Consider the following 20,358-nt stretch of genomic DNA (forward strand, 5'->3'; position numbering starts at 1 on the left):
TGGCGAACCAGAGCAGCGCACGGAAATGGGAGCTCACACCGTCGCGGGGATTTGAACCACCGACCTTCTGATCGGCAAGCCCTAGGCTCTGGTTTAGACCACAGTGCCACCAAAGGTGCCCCAAAGTTTATATTTTATGCATCTCCAGTTCCTAATTCATTTACAGGTACTTTGGCACAAGTGCTACAAGCCAAATGGAGAGCAAGGGTTCCTAGACTGGGCTCTGTGGACCACCAGTCCTCCATGAACTTCATTTAGGTGGTCTAAAGTAGATGAGGTTGAAGATGGGAAATGACATTTCCATAGCACTAAATATTCATATTGATTTTTAATAGTATTCCTATTGCTTTTTATTTCCTACATGCCATTTTATTTATTTATTTGATTTCAAGATTGACAAAAGAAGTACCTTTCGTGCGTTATAAGGGCTGTGGGTGGCTGCAGCCAATATGTGTAGACTTCTAGTCAAACTGCAAGAATGCATGGACCTTGCATGGACCTCTAGGCTTCCTGCCTACAGATGTATTTATGTTAATGCTGAATTTATGATGATACGTTCAATTAAATTTGTACCTTTGGCATCTCAGCAGGTTTCTCAGGTTCTGAAGAATTTGCAGCAGCGAGGGTCGTGCTTTGGGGGACCTGTCCATTAGCATGAGTACTACCTAGGATGCACAGTTAAAAAGAAAGAAACAACAGGCTTGCAAAACCAAATTCGAGTGATTAAAGGCAAAAATCATTCTTATTTTGAGTCATGATTGAAATAATACACTAAGCTCCATAGGATACTAAAGTACCCTGTGAATAGTTTTGCATGATGTTGTTGATGCTTCTCTAAGGAGCTGCAGACATGCCCTACTCCTGACAAACTAATTAAGGGAACAAAGCCAAGAAGAAATCTCTGTGGCTTGAACTGTACTGTTCTGCAGAGGATTATGTGAACTTGTTCAGTTGGCCAGGAGTGTCATATCTTGCTCTGCAGTTTAGGATATGCAGCAGCTTCTCTCTCTTTCCCCCCCTTGAACTTCTAGTTTCCCTTTTTAGAAAATGTTGAACTGGCAAAACAAAAATATGTTTCAATGAGAATTCTTCAACCTTGGGAGCCCAGCTGTTGTTGAACTCTTTGACACTTATCATCCCCAGCCAGCTTAGCCAATTGTCAGGGATCCTGGGAGTTTTAGTGCAACAACTTCTGAAGACCCAAAGTTGAAGAGGCCAAGTTAAGCTACAACTAAAATACAATCCAGAAGAACTATAGTACACTTTGGGAACTATAGTACACCTGTGTCCAATTGTTAAGAACATGGGAAGCTGCTTTATACAGAGTCAGACCTACTGCTCCATCTAGCTCAGAATTGTCTACACTGAAGGCTCATCTACTTTTTCGCTTCTCCAGTGATTTCAAGGCATGAGCCCAAGAAGTTTTTCTCTTGTCCCACCCTTTCCCCCAGGAAAACCCACTGCTTACCGCTGAATCAGAACAAACACCAATCTGCAGAAAACCCAACATGCAGGATGCTCTTCCATAACTTATGTACGCACACACACAATTTAACATTTACCATATATCATATACCTTTTGAAGATGATATTGCAGCAGTGGAGGATTGAACATTCCCTAGCTTGGTCAGTCGAGAAGCTAAGCCAGCCTTCTGCACTGCACGGGTGTAGTTATCATACAACGTCTTTCCATACTGAGAATATAAGCACATTCTTTAGCCTATATACAGAATATTACCACCAATGCCCCTTCAAAAGAATAAAAGCACACTTTCCTGCTTCCTGATGTTTTGACTAATACAACCAACCCTCCACAGAGATACTCTCCAGTGAATGGTACTAGGTCTGCCTACAGCATAAAACTACTGTCAGTACTATAAAACTACAGGCGCAAGGATTTTAAACACATCAGAGCAGATGGGTGTCTAGAATCCAATACATTTGTAAAGTCATTTCCATTTGTTGGGTTCAGAGATCACCTACAGCCCATTCCATTAAGTACTGTATTTGGTAAGAGGCAATTTAAACCTTGAATCCCTAGGTTTACAGTGGCTTAAATTCACACGCTGGATGAACTCACTTGTGGACCTAGCCCATCCTATTTTATCTGCTTATGTAAGAATTCCAACCACACTCTTCTGATGCTTCATTCAGGGTGGTTTGCAACACTGATCGGAGGAGGCTGGTGCATTAGGCTAACCAGGACCTACCCTTACCACACAAAATGTCTTGCTATTACACTTCTGCACCTTACCAGAAATGTGGTGAAACGGGTGGTAACCTCTGGCATTTTCATACAGAAGACTGGCTTGCTGGGTGGTTGCACATCATGGTGAGTTGCCAGCTGGCAAACTATTACCTGAATTCACCCACTGGCAGTGCAGTCCATGCATGAGCTGATGCATGCTGCAAATGGGAAGAGCAACCTTCACCAGATAGGAATCCTGATCCACAGGTATAAACCATGTGTGAGCACATTACAATCTTTGTCTTGTTTTCCTTACTGCAGTTAGAACAGCTTATTCATATTTTTTCAGATGGCTGATGAGACTTCTCTAGGCTCCCACAACCTAATTACATTTGCATCTGTATTATCTCACATTTACACAAATGTCTATCCATTGTGTGCCTGTATTTTACTTGGAAAGGAACAAGAGTTATTTTCGTCCGTTGTGAAAATCAACAAATCATACAACGTGTGTGTGTGTGTGTGTGTGTGTGTGTGTGTGTGTGTGTGTGGTTTAAAACACTGATTGCACATCTTGCACTACATACCTTTGCAATTCTTATGCCAGTTACCCACTGATGTAGAGACTGCCAGTCATCACAGCACAAATATCTGATATACTGAGACTCCTTCTGTATCTGGGGATGCTATTAATAATAAAAAAATTTATCATTAAAATAGATTGAAATTAAAATAAGTGGAAAAATTAGCGGGAAACAAATTAGACATACATCTGTGAACGAGTCACAAAATGCTTAATAACAAAATGCTGCTTATTATAAACACATTTGTAAGGAGATATTTGTTGGGTGGAAGCTTAGCTTGAAACGGCCTACTTTCAACATGACTTCCAGCCAAGTAAATGTGAGGCATGTCACAGTTCTGAGCTTAGCATTCAGTGTGTAAATTGAGGTCTCCATTGAGGATTGTCATCTGGCAGTTGTATAAGCTAGAAGATTAACATATCTGCAGTTTCCAAGAAGCAAGCAATTTTTTGAGAAGCATATGATGTAGTCTCTGCTCCACATCCCCTAATTTAGGATTTCTGTGTCTCTGTTTAGGATCTGGTGTCAGCTTGCATACATAGTTTCCCTGGTCCCAATATTTTTTTCTGCATACGTTAAAAAACAACAACAAATCCATCCCCTCACCGCCTCCCTACTATGTGTGTTAATTTTTGAGTTTGTCATGCATTAACTTCAAAGTATAACCTTGTTAGTGCTTAATGGAAAATCTGCTTAGTGCTTAATGGAAAATCTGCATAAAATGTATACTATAAAATACATCTGATCATGAAGTCCAGTGTGTTCCGAGTTCTGTATTTAATTCATTTACTATTTAGCTAATTTATGTGCCGCCCTTTAACAAAAAATATCCCAGGGTGAGTTTCATAACAAACTTGTTCCACCTAATCACTAGTACATGGCAGCAAAGGTAAACACACAAAACCTTCACCCAATTCGGCCCATGACACCTATTCCTTTTATAACATATGGCAAATGTTTACTGAATACATAAATTGTTCAGACTGTGGCAGGAACCCACCCAATACTCAGGTGAAAATGTGGTGTGATCTTTTAGAATAATCAAGTGAAACTTTATTACATAGCACGACAAAAGTCTGTAATTTTATCAGGACAAATTATTTGTTCACTGTTGCAACAATTGTTTTTTCAAAATGTATCTTCTGCACCATGAAAAATGTAGGGCAACTAAAATGTTCGCATGCTAAGTAGAATGGTCAGCTCAGTGCTGATGAGTATGGTACTTCCATTCTAGAAATGATTCTTCCGTCTTCTATTGGGCCAGAGAACTAGGAATTTTGATGCGTTGTAAGTATCCATTAAATCCAGCAGATGGCATCAGATACTTTTCAATTTTTAAAGATCGCTTTTAACCAAAACAAACATTACCATGACGCTAACCTTTGCCAGTCTTCCTTAATATTCCAAATAATATACTTCATTATTTTTAAGAGGCTCCATAAGGAAGCATTGCAGATTTTCTGAAGTGTTTTTAAATTCAAATATCTTCACTTGAAACTCCCCTCATGAAAGCAGCTTTTCTTTTTAAAGAAATAAAAAGGCTGGCAGGGTTTTTGACGCCCGAGCTGGTGTGTAATATTTAGTTATACCCTCCAGTTCCTTTCTCTTGTCTTCCCTCTGAAGCATTCTCATTAGTTATTGGCTGCCAATTACAACATGAGGCAGGGCTCCCCTGTCTTAAGGTCTGCAACTCAGTGGCTACATGGCTTAGCGTGAAAGCTTGAGTGTGTGAGAATTCCTGCCCCCTCACATTCTCCAGTTGCTTTGATGTAAGCCAGGCATGTCCAAAGTCTGCTTCGGGGGTCTAATCCGGCCCACTGGTCGATTTAATCATTTAATCCGGCCCCCGTGGCAGAATATGTCCTGGGGGGAAATCCTTTTTTAAAAAAGCTTAATAACTTTGGTCAGCCCTCACGCATGTTCAGATCATCAAATCTGGCCCTATTTGAAAAAAGCTTGGGCACCCCTGAGTCCTAAGCCGTAGTTTGGCTTAGCGTGTCCTCCAAACCTGGGCTTGTGGTTTGTCTCCTTCAGGCAAACCACGAGCAGTAAACCCAAGAACGAAACCTTGGTTATAGATCATGGTTTGTTTGAAGCAAGACAAACCATGAGACCCAGGTTCAAGTGACATGCTCAGCTAAACCACGGCATCTCTCTCAGAAGCTCTGCAGCAGTACCACCAAGATGTGGCTGGGATCTCCTCTCTGAGAAACACATATGTGTCTCAAGTGTATTCACTCTTAGCCATATGTACGAACTGGATTAATGTATGGAAGGGAGCGTTTTAGGAGAAGTAGCTATTTCCATTATAGCCATTAAACTTTTGCATTTCAAAGCAGAAGCCTACAAACTCTTTGGTGCCTGATAGAAGCATTCTTATTTAGACAAACTTGCCCAGATGCTTAGAATGTTGGGGTAATTTTAATCTGTTTTGTTATTTTAGCTTTTGTATGTTTTAAAGTGTGGTTGTGTTACACAAGATCTACCCACACTGGAAGAATGGCAGATGAAGGTGATGGACTATATGGAATTGGCGGAAATGACCAGCAGAATCCGAGACCAGGGAGAAGAGTCGGTGGAAGAAGATTGGAAGAAATTTAAAGACTATTTACAGAAACACTGCAAAATTAATGAATGTTAGAATGATGTTGGATTGAAGTTAAGTGGTTTTTAGTAGTAATGTTATAAAGGAATATATAAAATGGTTTGTTAACAGGTGATAATATAAAGCTATAATATATTAAGATAAAAGATTAAGATAAAATCAAAGAGGAAAAGAACTAATTAATTGAACTGGAATACAAAAAAGGGAGGTGCAAGGAGGTCAGGGAAACAAGCAAATGAAAGATAAGATCTGGAAAAAATTATTTGTTTTTAACTGTTTTTACTTTGTATTTTTTTTTTGTTTTCTTAGTTTTGTAAAATGTTGAAACCTTAATAAATATCTTTTTAAAAAAAGTGTGGTTGTGTTTTTCCCCCCTTTGATTTTACTGTTTTATCTTTTGTAAACGCTGTATGATTTTTGTGAAACAAATAAATAATAAATACAAACTACTGTCCTGGTCATAAGCACATGGTGGGCATGACCTCCCATTAACTTGGCACATTTAGTTGGAACAGTTCTCACTGAAAGTTGGAACAGCTCTCATTGTTTGAATGTGTGATTATATCCTCACCAGTCAAATACCTCCGTTTGTTTCTTTGCACCACATCAACCAGTTTGCAAGGGGAAGCAGGCTGGGATGCAACAAGACGAACTCCGGATTTCAGCTTTATGCAGTTTTTGAGTTTATTACACTACGACATATATGTACCAGATTACATGGACTAGCCCTAGAAGGCCAACATTAAAGAACATGGCAACACAATTCTCAAAGCACCATCTGAAAGATGTCTCTAAAGGTTATTACCAAAGCCCAGCTGGATAGGCTGCAATGGCAGGTACTAAGGCGTGGAAATAGGGTATGATGATGCTATTGTGCCAGCTTGTTCCCAGGGCACCAATTCTTTCACCCTAGATTAATTCCACATTATGCACCATTACTCTCAGGTTACTCATGCAAAACCTCCGCCAATAAAGCATAATTAAATTCTCCTGGTATCAGACACAACAGACTGACTAAACGAGCCAATTTACATTTAGATTACCTTGCTACTGTCAACTGTGAATATATTTTTTATTAAAAAAAAACCTTGGGGTTAAGATTTTATGCTAGTGACTCTTTGAATTTCCAAAAGTAATGCCATAGTGCTCATAACTTGAACTCAAAAGCAAATGCTCCTGAAAAGGCGCTACCATGCCCTAAGTTTTAGCAGGCATGGGGATGCAAACACCTAGTTGTTTGTTGGCAAAAAAGACAGACTACAAACATACTTGGAAGTTCCATTAAAATAAATAGGACTTAGTGCATTGCAACAAGGCCAAGGCCTGTACATAGCCAATCCTCAAAGCTCTGTGTCTGGCATGCATAACTATTCATTTAAAATCATTGCAAATTGGGATTTATCATTCAAATATTTCAACAGTTCTGGAGTCTGCCAGGCTTTCCAGCCAAACTAGATATGATGTAGAATATTCAGTTCAAAAGATCCTCTGCATTTTAAAAAGGTATAAATAGCAGCTGGGAGCCTGGGAAACTGAAGAAACTTGGTGTGTAATGTGAAGTGTATCATGAGGGAAACTTTTATACTTCAATAATTCAAATCAGGATCATGGAGCTTGGGGAGGGACTTAGCATTCCCACCATGCCATTGTTCCAATCAACATTCATCTAAAACTCCATTTCACACTGTCATACCTAATTTGTGTTGCAATCCTGGAAACCAAGACCCAAGTCTGGGGCAAGTACTGTTGGATTAGAAAACTCCAGCAGAGATTTAAAATCACAAAACATGAAGCAAAGAAAAGCATGGAAATATAAGTTGTAAAAACTTAAAAATGTGCTCTTTTGTTGAATCCCCAAATGTCCCCTTTTAAAAGCTTTTTCCAAGCTAATCCACACCCCACAGCACAGAGATAGACCACACCTTTGGTAAGTCATAAAATGGTTTACCTACAAAAATCTTCAAAGGTCAGATTCATGTGCTTTTCCATGCAGCAGTCAGAAAAGATGCAAAGGCAGCCAAAATATTATTTAATTACAAAAGGTAAAAGTTTCTAAACTATTGGTAAAGAAAAAAACCACTAGTTTCAGACTCCGATCTGGTCGGAAACAAAAGAGGCTGGTTAAAGCCATGCAGAGCTCCTTACATATTGAGTCACATGGAAAAGAGGAATATAATAAAGGCTTGGTGACCTTTTCCTCTCAAGGTGGGAAGTGGCATAGGCTTAGGCCTGGCCGGACAGCTTACTCTATGGTTTAAGCCCTTCATTGATTAGATTCAAACAGGCTAGAGTTATATGAGGTTGAAACCCTGCTATTTCCCTCTTTTACCTTTGCCCTCTAAAGATTGTTTATATCCAGAAACTCTAGAAATCTCACTTCCATTTCTAGGCTCTAACTAGAAGACTTTTACAGAACAACAGGATTGCACTACAAATGTGACACATGCTTACAACAGCCACTCCAGAATGCATGATCTTTTGTACCTACCTTTAAGACAAAACAGTGGTCTGTAGGTGCCTTATACTTTGCTTTGTACTGAACACCGTAATAAACATTTACGTTCTCAAACTGTATGAAGCAAGCCAAATCCCGAGATGTCTACAAAATTAAAGCCAAACACACCATAAATTATTATAAGTAAAGGTAAAAGGTAAAAATTATATGAAATTACATTATGACACTAAACACGGTCGTCAGGTTAGTCTGATCCTGTTTCTTAATGCAAAGACTTTTAAGCGTAACAACAACAGAGAGAATATCAGAATTGAGGCTTTTCCTGAGCTTTCAAGTTAAAAATGAGTAGCTGCACTAAGATTTACATCAGAAGCTGGTTTGTGTACTGATTTTCTGTGTAGCCTTTTTATTTCCTAATTCGGTACCATGAACTTTCCTAAATAGATTTCTTACCCACGTATTCTAACACAATCTGACTTTAGTTTCCTTTGCAGAAGGGTATGCAAGTTACTGTGATCCCCTGGAACCAATGTATCCTTAGATGTTTCTATAATGGCTGTGTAAACACAACACCTTTAAAACACATTCAAAGCACATTCTTCTGCTCAAATACTTAAAGGCGCAGTCTGTATTGAGGCAACACTGGGGGTTGAAATTTTGCGCCCCTAATAATTTTGCACCAAGGGTAACCGCCCCTGTGGCCTCCCCAATCCTAAAACACTGGGTGGATCATCACTTTGAGGGGTAAAATACAATGCCCACATGTGCAAGAAAACCACATATATAATTCATGTTCACTGGGAAATGCCAGCATGAGTTCAAGCATCTTTATAAAATAATGAATTTTTCTCCAGTCATGTTCAAGGTTTATTTGCATACAAGTGCAAAGTTGATCTGTGATTCTGCTCCAGGCTGCATCAAAAGGGCAAATCTCCCTCTCGCCTCTAGTTGCCTTTTGTCTAGTGCTGTGAAATAGCACTTGCTTGTTCTTAACGGGTTGCTATGACAACGAAGTTTTTCTTACTAGTGCAGTAGCGCACCCAATTTCCGAGCTAAGGAACTGTGAGTAAACGACATAACACAGGCATTCATGTGATGCTTCTTTAATGGAAATGGAACACAGTCTCAGAATTCTTCCTGACTTTGGCTACGCTTTAAGCCAACTGATGACAAACTAGATGCGGCGTTAAATAGGTATTTGCATTTAACATGCACATTTATAAAGACTGCAAATGGAAGCTCTGCTGGGGGGCGGGTCTCAATAGCCATGGCGACTGCAGCAAGAGTCCCTCCTCTGAAGTTCTTTTCTCAGCTCCGCAGCAAGGAAGCAAGGGTTAAACTCACCCTGCACACCTGATGCTATGCTGGCAACTATCACAACCACACCTGTGCCTTCTATTTGTGTTTTAATACTGTTAACCCCCCATCATCCACTGCAAACGGCTTCCTCCCAAACCAGCTTTTCCTGGACTGAGGATGGAGGAAAGGTGTGTTAGGAGTTCAGTTATGCCTAGCTGCAGGTAACCCGTCATCAGGACTCAAGAGAAAAGCATGCTTGTAGACCTTAAGAACACAAAGCTAGGAAGGGCAGGGCAAGTTGTCAGTGGGGGTGGGATTTCAGTGCCATGCCCTGTTCATGACCTCTTCCATAATTGAATTAAGCGGAGCCCTGTAAAAGGTGCAAATAATGAATTCACATCTTTACAGGTCCCAGACTGTAACATGCTCTGTGATGTTTTAAGTGAAGAATATATGCACACATGTTACTGGCAGAACAGAGATATGTCCCACCAGCAGTGGATTTCTGTTCACTTTCCTTATGTATTTCTGGATGGCAATTCAAGGTGAATTTTCTGACGTGGTACTGCCAGGCTGTGCCCATTCACCTCAACAAAATGTGCATGAAAAGAACAGAAATGCCATAGTACAATACTGGATTGCACCCTCAGACTTGGATCCACACAGCAGTGGATCCACCACAGGCCTTCTGCTCAAGTGAGGACCTCCCCCCACCCCCTCACCAATTTAAGCTGATTTCCACCCTCCCTCCAGCTATAGTCCCCTTTACTATCCCTTATGCATTTGTGGGAGGGGGCACATGGGTGGCAACTATAGGAAGCTCAAGCTTGTTAGTAATATACCAAAATCATAGATTCAGAGAATCCCTTTGCCTCTGTGGGGGGCGGGGAACCAAAACAAAAGGAGAGAGAAAAGGGATTCCTTGTCTCCCCTCAAAAGCTACATCCTAGGGACGCGGGTGGCGCTGTGGGTTAAACCACAGAGCCTAGGACTTGCCGATCAGAAGGTCGGCGGTTCGAATCCCCATGACGGGGTGAGCTCCCGTTGCTTGATCCCTGCTCCTGCCAACCTAGAAGTTCAAAAGCACGCCGAAGTGCAAGTAGATAAATAGGTACCGCTCCGGTGGGAAGATAAACGGCATTTCTGTGCGCTGCTCTGGTTCGCCAGAAGTGGCTTAGTCATGCTGGCCACATGACCCGGAAGCTGTACGCCGGCTCTCTCTGCCAATAAAGCGAGATGAGCACCACAACCCCAGAGTCGGTCACGACTGGACCTAATGGTCAGAGGTCCCTTTACCTTTACCTTTATTATCCAGACAAAGAACAATCTTTGGTAGAAAAAAATGCATGGCAGATATGCTAAAGGAAGGAAGGGAGGGAGGGAGGGAGGGAAAGAAAGAGGCTATCAAAGCCAAATTTGATACTTTCTCTAACTTTCTCTTTAGCCTGCCTTGAACAATGGCAAGACTCTTCTGCTTGCCTCGTGCCAATAGAAAACCCTGAATGTCTGCAAACTGTCAAGATACGTTTCCATAGGGAACTAGACGAAAAGTAATGGCACCTTTTTACTTTGAATGGGCAACTGCAGATTTGGCCTTTTTGGTTTCCTTTCATGTCTGGGTTTTAAAGAAACGAAAGGTTTTTTTTAATCTAACTGGAAAAACAAACCTGGAGGGAGTGGGGGTGGGGGTAGCCCCAAAGGAGCCCAGCAACTCTATTCTAATATTTGCACAAGTGCTGCAGCCCAAAGAAGGACCCCTCTCAGGTGCACCAGATGCTGCCCTTAGAATGTCACCTCGGGATTTCTTTACTTTCACCTTCATGAATTGCTTTATTGCCTGAAAGGATTTCTTTGACTTGCCTGACCTTGGTCTTTCCTTTGGGTACGTAATAAATTCCAGAAGCTCGCAGGAGAAAATAACGTCTCTTCCAGGACTTCTTCCCGTCTTCTTTTAAATAAAGGGCCCCTTCAACTTCTGGTACAGTGACAGATGTGCCACAGAAGCTTTCCTGTGGAGTGAAAATGGGGTTAGACAAAACAGAAGCGGAACGCAGGAAACGTCAGAGCCAGCTAGCTCAGTTCTGCCTGCACGGGCTGGTAGCCACTTTCCAGGGCTTCCAGACTGGAGTCCTTCGTAGCCTTACCTAAAGAGGCCAGGGGCTGAACCTAGTTATACATGCAAAACATTGCCCTATGACCGAGCTATGGCCCTTTGTAGGTCGCAAAGGCTATTGAGATTATGTACACAAATGATTTGCGCACTCAAAAAAGGACTACACATAGGGGAACAGCACAACGGATGGGGATCTTTCAGAGCCTTTCCAGGGACTGAACTTGAGATGTTTCTGTAGGCAAAGGAAGTGTTCTGCCACTAAGCTACTGCCTGCCCACAAGCAGTCATGTTAGCTAGAGCAGCACACTGGCCACAGGTTAGCAGGTTAACTATACAAAAATAATATCTACTAAGGCAGCCTTTCTCAAACTCCCATCATCCCTAACTACCAGGACCAGTGGTCAGGGATGATGGGAGTTGTAGTGCAACAACATTTGGGGGCCCAAGTTTTAGAAAGGATGTCCTAATCCTTTGTTGTTGTTGTTCTTACCACCTTAAACAATCTGGTGTCATCAGCAAACTTGGCTTACCTCACTGCTTACCTTTAACTGTAAATCATTTGTGACAGTTACAAAGTCAATACTGATTCTTTGGGGACCTCACATCTCACACCCCTCCATTGTGAGAATTGTGCATTTAATCCTATTGTGCTAGAGCTTCCTGTTTTTGCTAAAACACGTCTATTGCTTTTGGGGTCTTAGGAAGACATCCATCCATTTCATAGCCAAATGCAGTGTTGCTTATCCCAAACTTTTGCTTACCTCCAGTAAAGCCTCTTTGCTTTTTTCATTCATTTCCTTGCTTTCATTTTTCCCTTTATTGGTCAAGTAGAAATTCTAATTAAAAATGCAAAGAAGGGTGATGATGATAAGGCAATGTCCATGAACTGGGAAGGTCCCTATACCTAAAACAACAGGTGCAAATAGCAGGTGCTATACCTGTGTCTACCCAATTGCATTTCATGTCAAAGTCCCAGTAGCTGCCATAGTCCATATAAAGTTTCCAATCAGACAGCCAATCAGAGCTCTCAGGAGCAGTAGGTACCGCGGTGTGCCTGTTCATTTGCCTAGCAAGCAAGCAGGTGGTAGCAGGGAGGAGCTGGAGGAGCAGCTGGTGACAACTATGATGAAAAAGTGAGGGCCTTGGACAAGTCAGATAGCCAATCAGAGCTCTCAGGAAGGTGCAAAAAACAGATATTTTATTGCTAAGTTTTTTAAAAAAAACAACAACACCTGCATGCTATTGCACATTTTCTATGCAAAATAATTTTCAGTGTGTGTCTCCTCATTCATTAGAGTGGACCACTTGCTTCCTATGATCACTACTTTCATTATACAGACTATGATCAGTGAAGGCTGGTGAGGAATTTGGCAAAGAAGCGCAAGAGGTGAGAAGTCTGAGATAAACATGGAAACAAATTTATGTGACTTCACATGACCATTTTGAATACGAGTCTCCCCAATGGAAAGAGAGGGGAAAGTATTTCTGTACATAAGCAGTGTATTCATGATACATACGAAAGGCATTTACACTTCAATCCTGTGCCGACTTTCCCAGGAGTAAATCCTATACAACTATGCTGCCAAAGCCCAACCCTAATCACATTTACTTGGGAAAGTCCTTGAAATTTTAATGGGACTTAACTTCCAGGGAAGTACCATATACACAGAACAATCATGCTCTTCTTGGACACTGAGACTTGTATAGGAAACCAAAATTTCAGCGCGGCTTGCACAGAAAACACATGCATTGCACCTAATGTCCCCTTCAAAGACGACCAAAGCTGTTTGCATTTGTTTATGTTGCATATGCACGAACAAACCCAATTCTCATCTTGCTATTGTCACCATGGAACAAACTCAAAACAGCTGCTCACAGCCTTTTTTTCTTTTTTTAAGAACTTCCTATGGCTACAAGCAATTTATATTTGAGCATCTGGTATTTATTTAAAGGGGAAACAGACCACCCTGTATCTTTAACTCAGTGCTATAGACCAGTGTTTCCCAACCTTGTGCCTCCAGCTGTTTTTTGACTACAATTCCCATCATCCCTTGCCACTGGTCTTGCTAGTCAGGGATGATGGGAGTTGGTACTGGTAAACAAGAAAGATAATTGACAGGAGTTTTTGACAACAGCATATGACCTTGCTTGTCAAACCCATATTAATACAGATGTGGTTTTTTCCTGTGTCTCATTTTTCAGCATTGCTATGCATTGTTGCTTATTTGATACTCTTCCATTGCTAAAAAGGGAAAATGCTCGCCATTCATCATCCTTCAATAAGCAGGCTGGGCCAAAGGACGAGGCTGCATGTTATACAGGTGGATAAATTGTCATGTTATCTCCTATAGACTACAGCACCACTGAAGATGACCACACGTGTCTGAAAGAAGTCTGTGGTTCCTTTCTGAAAATACTATGAGGAGAAATAGTCTCTGACGAGGCAGACACTATATGCTTCTTAGTTCTGCTGCAAATTGCCAGTATACAGTGGTACCTCAGGTTACATACGCTTCAGGTTACAGACTCCGCTAACCCAGAAATAGTGCTTCAGGTTAAGAACTTTGATTCAGGATGCAAACAGAAATCGTGCTCCAGCAGTGCGGTGGCAGCAGGAGGCCCCATTAGCTAAAGTGGTGCTTCGGGTTAAGAACAGTTTCAGGTTAAGAACGGACCTCCGGAACGGTTTAAGTACTTAACCCGAGGTACCACTGTACAACATAAAAATGCTGGTGAGCATTATATTGCATATACACGCATGCATGCAAAGGGGAGACTATAGATTCTTGTAAGCCACCTTGTTGTGAGATATACTAATGGAGAAGGTATAAATATATTAAATAAATAAATCTGTGTGAAAGGGCAGGTTGCTTAACAATTTTGCTGATTCTCCTGGGATTGTAACACAAACCTAAGCATTAGAAGTATAGCTTAAAAACTAACGTTTAGTTTCTCTTTTCTACCAGCTTTCCCATTTAACAATTGGTAGTTGTTGGTTGGGAGCAAAAGGATCTCCGTTTCTGCGATTCCCATGGACAACTGTTTTTCGTTATATGAAAGTGTGATTCTCAAAACAAGCATTGTGCATTGTGTTCTTTTACTTTAACTAGAGAATTGCTAGTGGCCCTCAGATAGAGTTTATGCCAAGATGTAACGTTTTGGCACCAACAGAAAATCTGCTTATTCACCCAGGATTTTGATTGAATCTTTGCCACGGCACTTTGTAAAAAGCTATTTAACTGTGCATGAGCTCTTGCGTGTTTTACTGATGGGAATATTTTGTTGCATTTTATCAGTATTGTACCCCCACTTTATAATTTTATTGTAAAAAGCAGCAACAAGATTTATAAATAAATAAAACAATACATTTGTAAACCGATGCTTTATCATGTTACTGATTATTGGTTAATTATCGGTTGTAGTCAACTAGCCTTTGCTCAGAGTAGATAGACCCACTGAAATTAATGGGCCTAAGTTGGTCACAGCCATTCAATGGGCTTACTCTGAGTAAAAGTTAATTGAATACAACTTTATATGACCCCCCCCCCCATTCTTATTAGCGTTGTACCCAGGTTTGGGATTGTTTTAGAATGAAAAACAGGCAATGAATTTTATTTTATTTTTAAAGCGGAATTTGATGTCCTTCTGCTGTTATTTTCCTTTACGTGTCATGGCAAGCATAAATAAGCTAGCCCATTTACTTATTCCAGGTCATCCTTCACCCACCAGTACACAGGAAGGTTGGGGCATAGTGATTGAGGCAGCTGTGTAGTAATTATCTGTATTTTCATTGTTGAGTGACTGCACCTGGCTCTTCCTTATTAACCACACAACGTCCAGCTCATTAACTGAAAGAGGGGTGGATTCCTTGGTCCATTGCTCTGCATGCAGGCTGTACACCAAATGAAACTTTATCAAACACACACAATTAAGACTATGTTATCATAAGCAGCATGGGCTTCCAAGGTCACTACGCATCCCCCCCAAAATGGGGGTTGGATGGTTTGGTTTTCTTATGCTTTCCAGGAATCTGAGTTTGCATCCTCATACAAAACCCCATGGTCACCCCAGTTCTAAAGTGAAGATGCATTAACTGGGATGCACTGATAGAAATAATTACAGTAGCAGCAGCAGCAGCTGGTGTGAGATAAGTTTATTCTGCAATGCTGCTAAGCCAGGTCTGGGAAACACTCCGATCTTCCCAAAGAGCAGTCCATTTGTCATAGCAGTCACTTTACAAAGTGAGTTAAATTTCACGTTATAAAGATATTTTGAGGATGTGGAGTTGTACGTACTAACGATGTTGCAGCTTCTGACACAAGCTTGTGACCATCCATTTTAATGGGTCACTGGAGTAAAATGGAGCAAAGCCTTTTAACACGATTTCCCTGGGAAAATAAAACTAATTATCCCACGAACAGAGTGACTCTCAGAGCCCATGGCAAGCTGAATGAGTGAAGTGGGGCTCGCCAAATGGATAAATCAAGAAATCCACCGAAATCTCCCTTTCCTTGTTGGATGCTAAAATGCACTTTGGTGTTACTTCAGTTTTGACCTTCAGTGACTATTCCCAAGAATGACTATTTAGTGTTTAGTAACCAATATTGTGCTCTGATACATAAGAAGCACAACTCAAGATCCCTTTGATATACCAAGACTGGATGCACCTTCAATCTTTGTCACTTGGGCTGCAAAGCAAATAAAATATCTAGTCATTCCTATATGAAATAAAATCTTACTATCCACCGGCTTGCCTAAGTTATGTTACTTTACCTGTGGGTTTTTAAACACAGCGTATTTTCCCTTTTTTTCTAAAAACAGAATCTTATTCTCAGTGTCCCGGGTCCAATGTGATAAGACTTCAATCACATTTTCATGGTCTTCAAAAAATCTTTCTAGGGAAACCCAAACCAGAAATGTTAAGACAGACAGATATGTTACACATATGCACCGTCATCAGAGCACATTCCTATATTTAAATGTAGTAAAATGGTTCAAAAGGATGTGGGTGGTGCTGTGGTCTAAACCACTGAGCCTCTTGGGCTTGCCGGTCAGAAGGTTGGCCGTTCGAATCCCTGCGATGGGGTGAGCTCCCGTTGCTTGGTCCCAGCTCCTGCGAACCTAGCAGTTCAAAAGCACGCCAAAAAGTGCAAGTAGATAAATAGGTACTGCTCTGGCAGGAAGGTAAACGGCGTTTCCATGTGCTGCTCTGGTTTCAGTGCTCTGTTGCACTAGAAGCAGCTTAGTCATGCTGGCCACATGACCCGAAAAAACTGTTTGCGGACAAACGCCGGCTCCCTCGGCCTGTAAAGTGAGAAAGCGCCGCAACCCCAGAGTCGTCTGCGACTAGATTTAACTGTCAGGGGTCCTTTACCTTTTTAAAATGGTTCAAAGCAATTGCTTATCCATAATATTCAGACCCCAAGAGCCATGATAGACTAGACCAGCAGTTCTCAACCTGTGGGTCCCCAGATGATGCTGGACTACAACTCCCATCATCCCTGAGCTCTGGCCTTGCTAGCTAGGGGTGATGGGAGTTGTACTCCAACATCATCTGGGGACCTACAGGTTGAGAACCGCTGGACTAGACCATATGAAAGTATCTTTGCCAAAACAGAAAGACTTCCCAGATTTTTATTTTTTTTCAGTTTGTAAAAGTTTGCAATGGAATTCCCTAGATTTCACTAGGTACTTTGACGTTTCAGACTTTTTCTTTTAACACTCCCCTGCATGTATTTATTTATATATCCTTACATACAATAAACATGTAAGGCTGTCGTGATGCAGCAGTTTGCTACCTACAGGTAGGTGGCGCTGTGAACTACAGTGTTATGACAGACTGGGCTCTTAGAACTGCTTGGGCATGGCACCAACATGGGAGGGTGATAAGCAGGCAACCAGAGATTGAGGTGGGCAGACCCAGATGGGCGAGCAGGCAGATGGGTGGCCCAGGTGACGTGTAAGGAAAGCGGGGAAGTGGGATGGCCTTGGCAAGGAGTAAAGGGAGGGGGCACCGTCCCTAGTGTGTGACACACACCATTAGTAGAAAGAAGACACACCAAAACTAGGAGCTCAGATCTATTGGACGTAAACAAGAACCCACCAAAACGAAGAGATGGGTGCTGGTTGGCAATGGCAAAATGTTGCCTGATGTGGTATCACCAAAATGCTTTCTAGGTAAAGGTAAAGGGACCCCTGACCATTAGGTCAAGTCGTGGCCAACTCTGGGGTTGCAGCGCTCATCTCGCTTTATTGGCCAAGGGAGCCGGTGTACAGCTTCCAGGTCATGTGGCCAGCATGACTAAGCTGCTTCTGACAAAACCAGAGCAGCGCACGACAGAAATGCTGTTTACCTTCCCGCCGGAGTGGTACCTATTTATCTACTTGCACTTTGACGTGCTTTCAAACTGCTAGGTTGGCAGGAGCAGGGACCGAGCAACGGGAGCTCACCCCGTCGCGGGGATTCGAACCGCTGACCTTCTGATCGGCAAGTCCTAGGCTCTGTGGTTTAACCCACAGCACCACCCACATTCCAAAACGCATTCTAGTAAAGCTCTAAAAATATAGCGTAAGAAGATCCAAAATCTTTGTAACGTACCTATTTGTAGCTCTGGGTATATTTCATAAAGGCACCAGTCCACATTACAGTCGCAGTGGGTTTTTTCAAAGAGATTGTCCAATACATCACGTGCCTCTTGCCGTTCATCCACCATCAGGGATTTCGTACTGTTATCATTCATGTGCACCTTGACAACAAGCTGCGGAGAGAATAATAGATGAGGCAGTTAATTTCAATGTGGACCAAAAGGCTACTGTGGTCAAGAATCTGCCTGGGCTGATCAGAGAGATTATTGCCAATTCAAATCCATCATGTATCAGAAAATTGGACCTGGGGGTAGGGTGGGGGAACATAATATGTCTTGGGAACACTCCCCAGTCAACAGCTCTACTTCCCTGCCCCTTTCCAAGACAGAATTCATGTTTTGAGTAAAGAGTAACTGAAATGTCATGTAAATATACAGATTGTTTCTCTAAAACATTATTAAACACACAGTTTGCCTGATAGCAGAGTTGCCAACATTTTTACCAGCTCTTGCTCTTACATCTTTAACAGCATCAGCTTCAGCAAAAATTAGGAGGTTTTAATGCATATCTCCCTCTCGTTAAAAGCTCCTTTTCCTGGTGGTAGCAAATCAGGCTACTATTAAAGATACAGAAGCAGGCTGCACTAGTTTTTCCTCATCAGCTGGCAACATTATATAGTATCCCTGAAATTATTATTATTTTCTCTCATTCCCTGTGTGGTTTATTTTTAGAACCTTCTCAGAGTAGGCCATGATATTGGGAGGGTTAATATAAAATGAAGGAACAACAAACCCATCAGATCAGACCTAATCTAGAATCCAGTTATAACTGACTGAAAATTCAACACCTAATCTCATTTTATATTGACTTCGGGGATAAAAACACCCTACCAGATCTTCTGGTCTCTGCTTGAGAGATTCGTTAATTGGTGACTGTTTCTGACGACCCGCATGGCTGACTACACAGGTCTAGGATTGGCATAGACTGTGCAGAAGAAAGGGCTATGTCTAAGAAAATATAGTACCTGCCTTTCACCAGGACAGAATCTCACTTGTATATTAAAGCATTCTGTCGGAAGAAATAGGAAGCCATTGTTCAGGTATGCACCAATTCAGGTGTAACTGACCTTTCTGCATTAGAGACACTGAAACTTTAATGGTTTTGCAGACATGGGAATTTGGGCACCTCCAGCTTTTCAAAGCCCTCCAATACTCTGCCACAAAAAAGCTGCATTCGCTGAGATACCTCCAGCTGCACAACAATGAAAGGAGCAGGTGCTCTAATGTGGTCTAGTGGTTAGAGCGTTAGCAATAAAGGTCTAAATCCTCATTCCGCTATGAAGCAATCTGGGCTATCCTGGACTAGTTATTCTCTCGCTCTCAGCCAGACCTACCTTTTGACTTTATAATAGCTACAAAGGCTGTGCATCCCCCCCCCCCATGTTAAGCATTTTTTTTTCACATGTTAAGCATTTGGCACATGTTGTTCATGTTTGCGTTTACTACGATCAGCTACAATGGTTCTCAATTATTACTGGGTCTTGGTAAAACAGAGGTTCCTATCTACTACTTCATGATCAAAACGCTTGTTTCCACAAAGTGAAAAGAGAAGTGTTCACTAGAAGGAGACTTGAGACTTCCTAAATAATCACAGTCCTACTATCTGTCTGCATCTAAGAAAATAAAAAAGTCAGTTCCTTGCCAGTAAATGTTACTTTAGTTCTGCTAATTCTAATTATAAGATCTCTGCACGAACAGCTCTGGCAGTGCAGTGTTGAATTTTGCTCAAACTATAAAAAGCAAGGTGCGTTGAGAAACTAACTGTATTCTTTCCAATCCCTCCACTTTAGTAACTTGTACTTTGGTACTTGTGCAGAATATTTGTTTGTTTTGAATACACTGTTATAATTCTTTGAGAAGAAAAGGTAAAGGGTAGTGGAAATAATGCCAGGCCAATATTTGGGATTGCCCAGAAATACGGTGATAGCATTTTTACATTCTACTCCAGAGAGTTGGGGGAACCCCTATAACAGATTTGGGGAGAATTGCGCAAATGGAAATCCATTTAGTGAGCGCCTTGGCTTAAGACTCTCAATTACTCTTCTATTTAGCAAAAGCGTGTGTCTGTGCAGTACTGCTAACCTTCCCCATCCACCTGCAGCCCTCACAGCATGGAAACCATTCACAAGGCTCCTCCAACCTTTGGAGCAGATCTTTTGGGTGGGTGCACAGGGAGTTTTTGGAGAAATTGTGGGGCAAGTAGTGGGCCAGAGCTCTGGAGCCTAATATTGTTGCTGCTTACCTGGACCAGAGTGGAGCAGGGCATGGCGGCAGCAAGGTGTGCAGGCATCCTGGCTGAGTCAATTTGCTGTCCTGTCCTGTCCGTGAGCCATGCAGCCCCAACCTCACTGCCACCAAGTCCCATACCCGCCTCATCCACTTAAACAGCAGCAACGCAGATGTCAGGCTCCATGGCTCTACTCAGCTACAAATGCCATTACAACTGCAGAAGGAGGCTGATCATTCAGAT

The 20,358-nt window shown here is 41.8% G+C and overlaps 1 protein-coding gene across 1 annotated transcript in view; it reads right to left on the bottom strand.

Annotated features, from left to right (window-relative positions):
• Positions 1 to 20,358, bottom strand: part of APBB1IP (amyloid beta precursor protein binding family B member 1 interacting protein) — a 61,447-nt gene that overhangs the window by 4,626 nt on the left and 36,463 nt on the right. Inside the window, exons 6-13 of the mRNA XM_028749727.2 lie at positions 17,843 to 18,002; positions 16,018 to 16,139; positions 12,006 to 12,080; positions 10,997 to 11,140; positions 7,866 to 7,976; positions 2,776 to 2,874; positions 1,577 to 1,694; positions 574 to 665 (exon numbers count right to left, since the gene is read on the bottom strand). Of these exons, the coding sequence (XP_028605560.2) occupies positions 574 to 665; positions 1,577 to 1,694; positions 2,776 to 2,874; positions 7,866 to 7,976; positions 10,997 to 11,140; positions 12,006 to 12,080; positions 16,018 to 16,139; positions 17,843 to 18,002 (921 nt within the window). The remainder of the gene's footprint in view (positions 1 to 573; positions 666 to 1,576; positions 1,695 to 2,775; positions 2,875 to 7,865; positions 7,977 to 10,996; positions 11,141 to 12,005; positions 12,081 to 16,017; positions 16,140 to 17,842; positions 18,003 to 20,358) is intronic.

This window comes from Podarcis muralis, chromosome 12 (genome assembly GCF_964188315.1).
Source record: "Podarcis muralis chromosome 12, rPodMur119.hap1.1, whole genome shotgun sequence".
NCBI classification, from domain to species: domain Eukaryota; kingdom Metazoa; phylum Chordata; class Lepidosauria; order Squamata; family Lacertidae; genus Podarcis; species Podarcis muralis.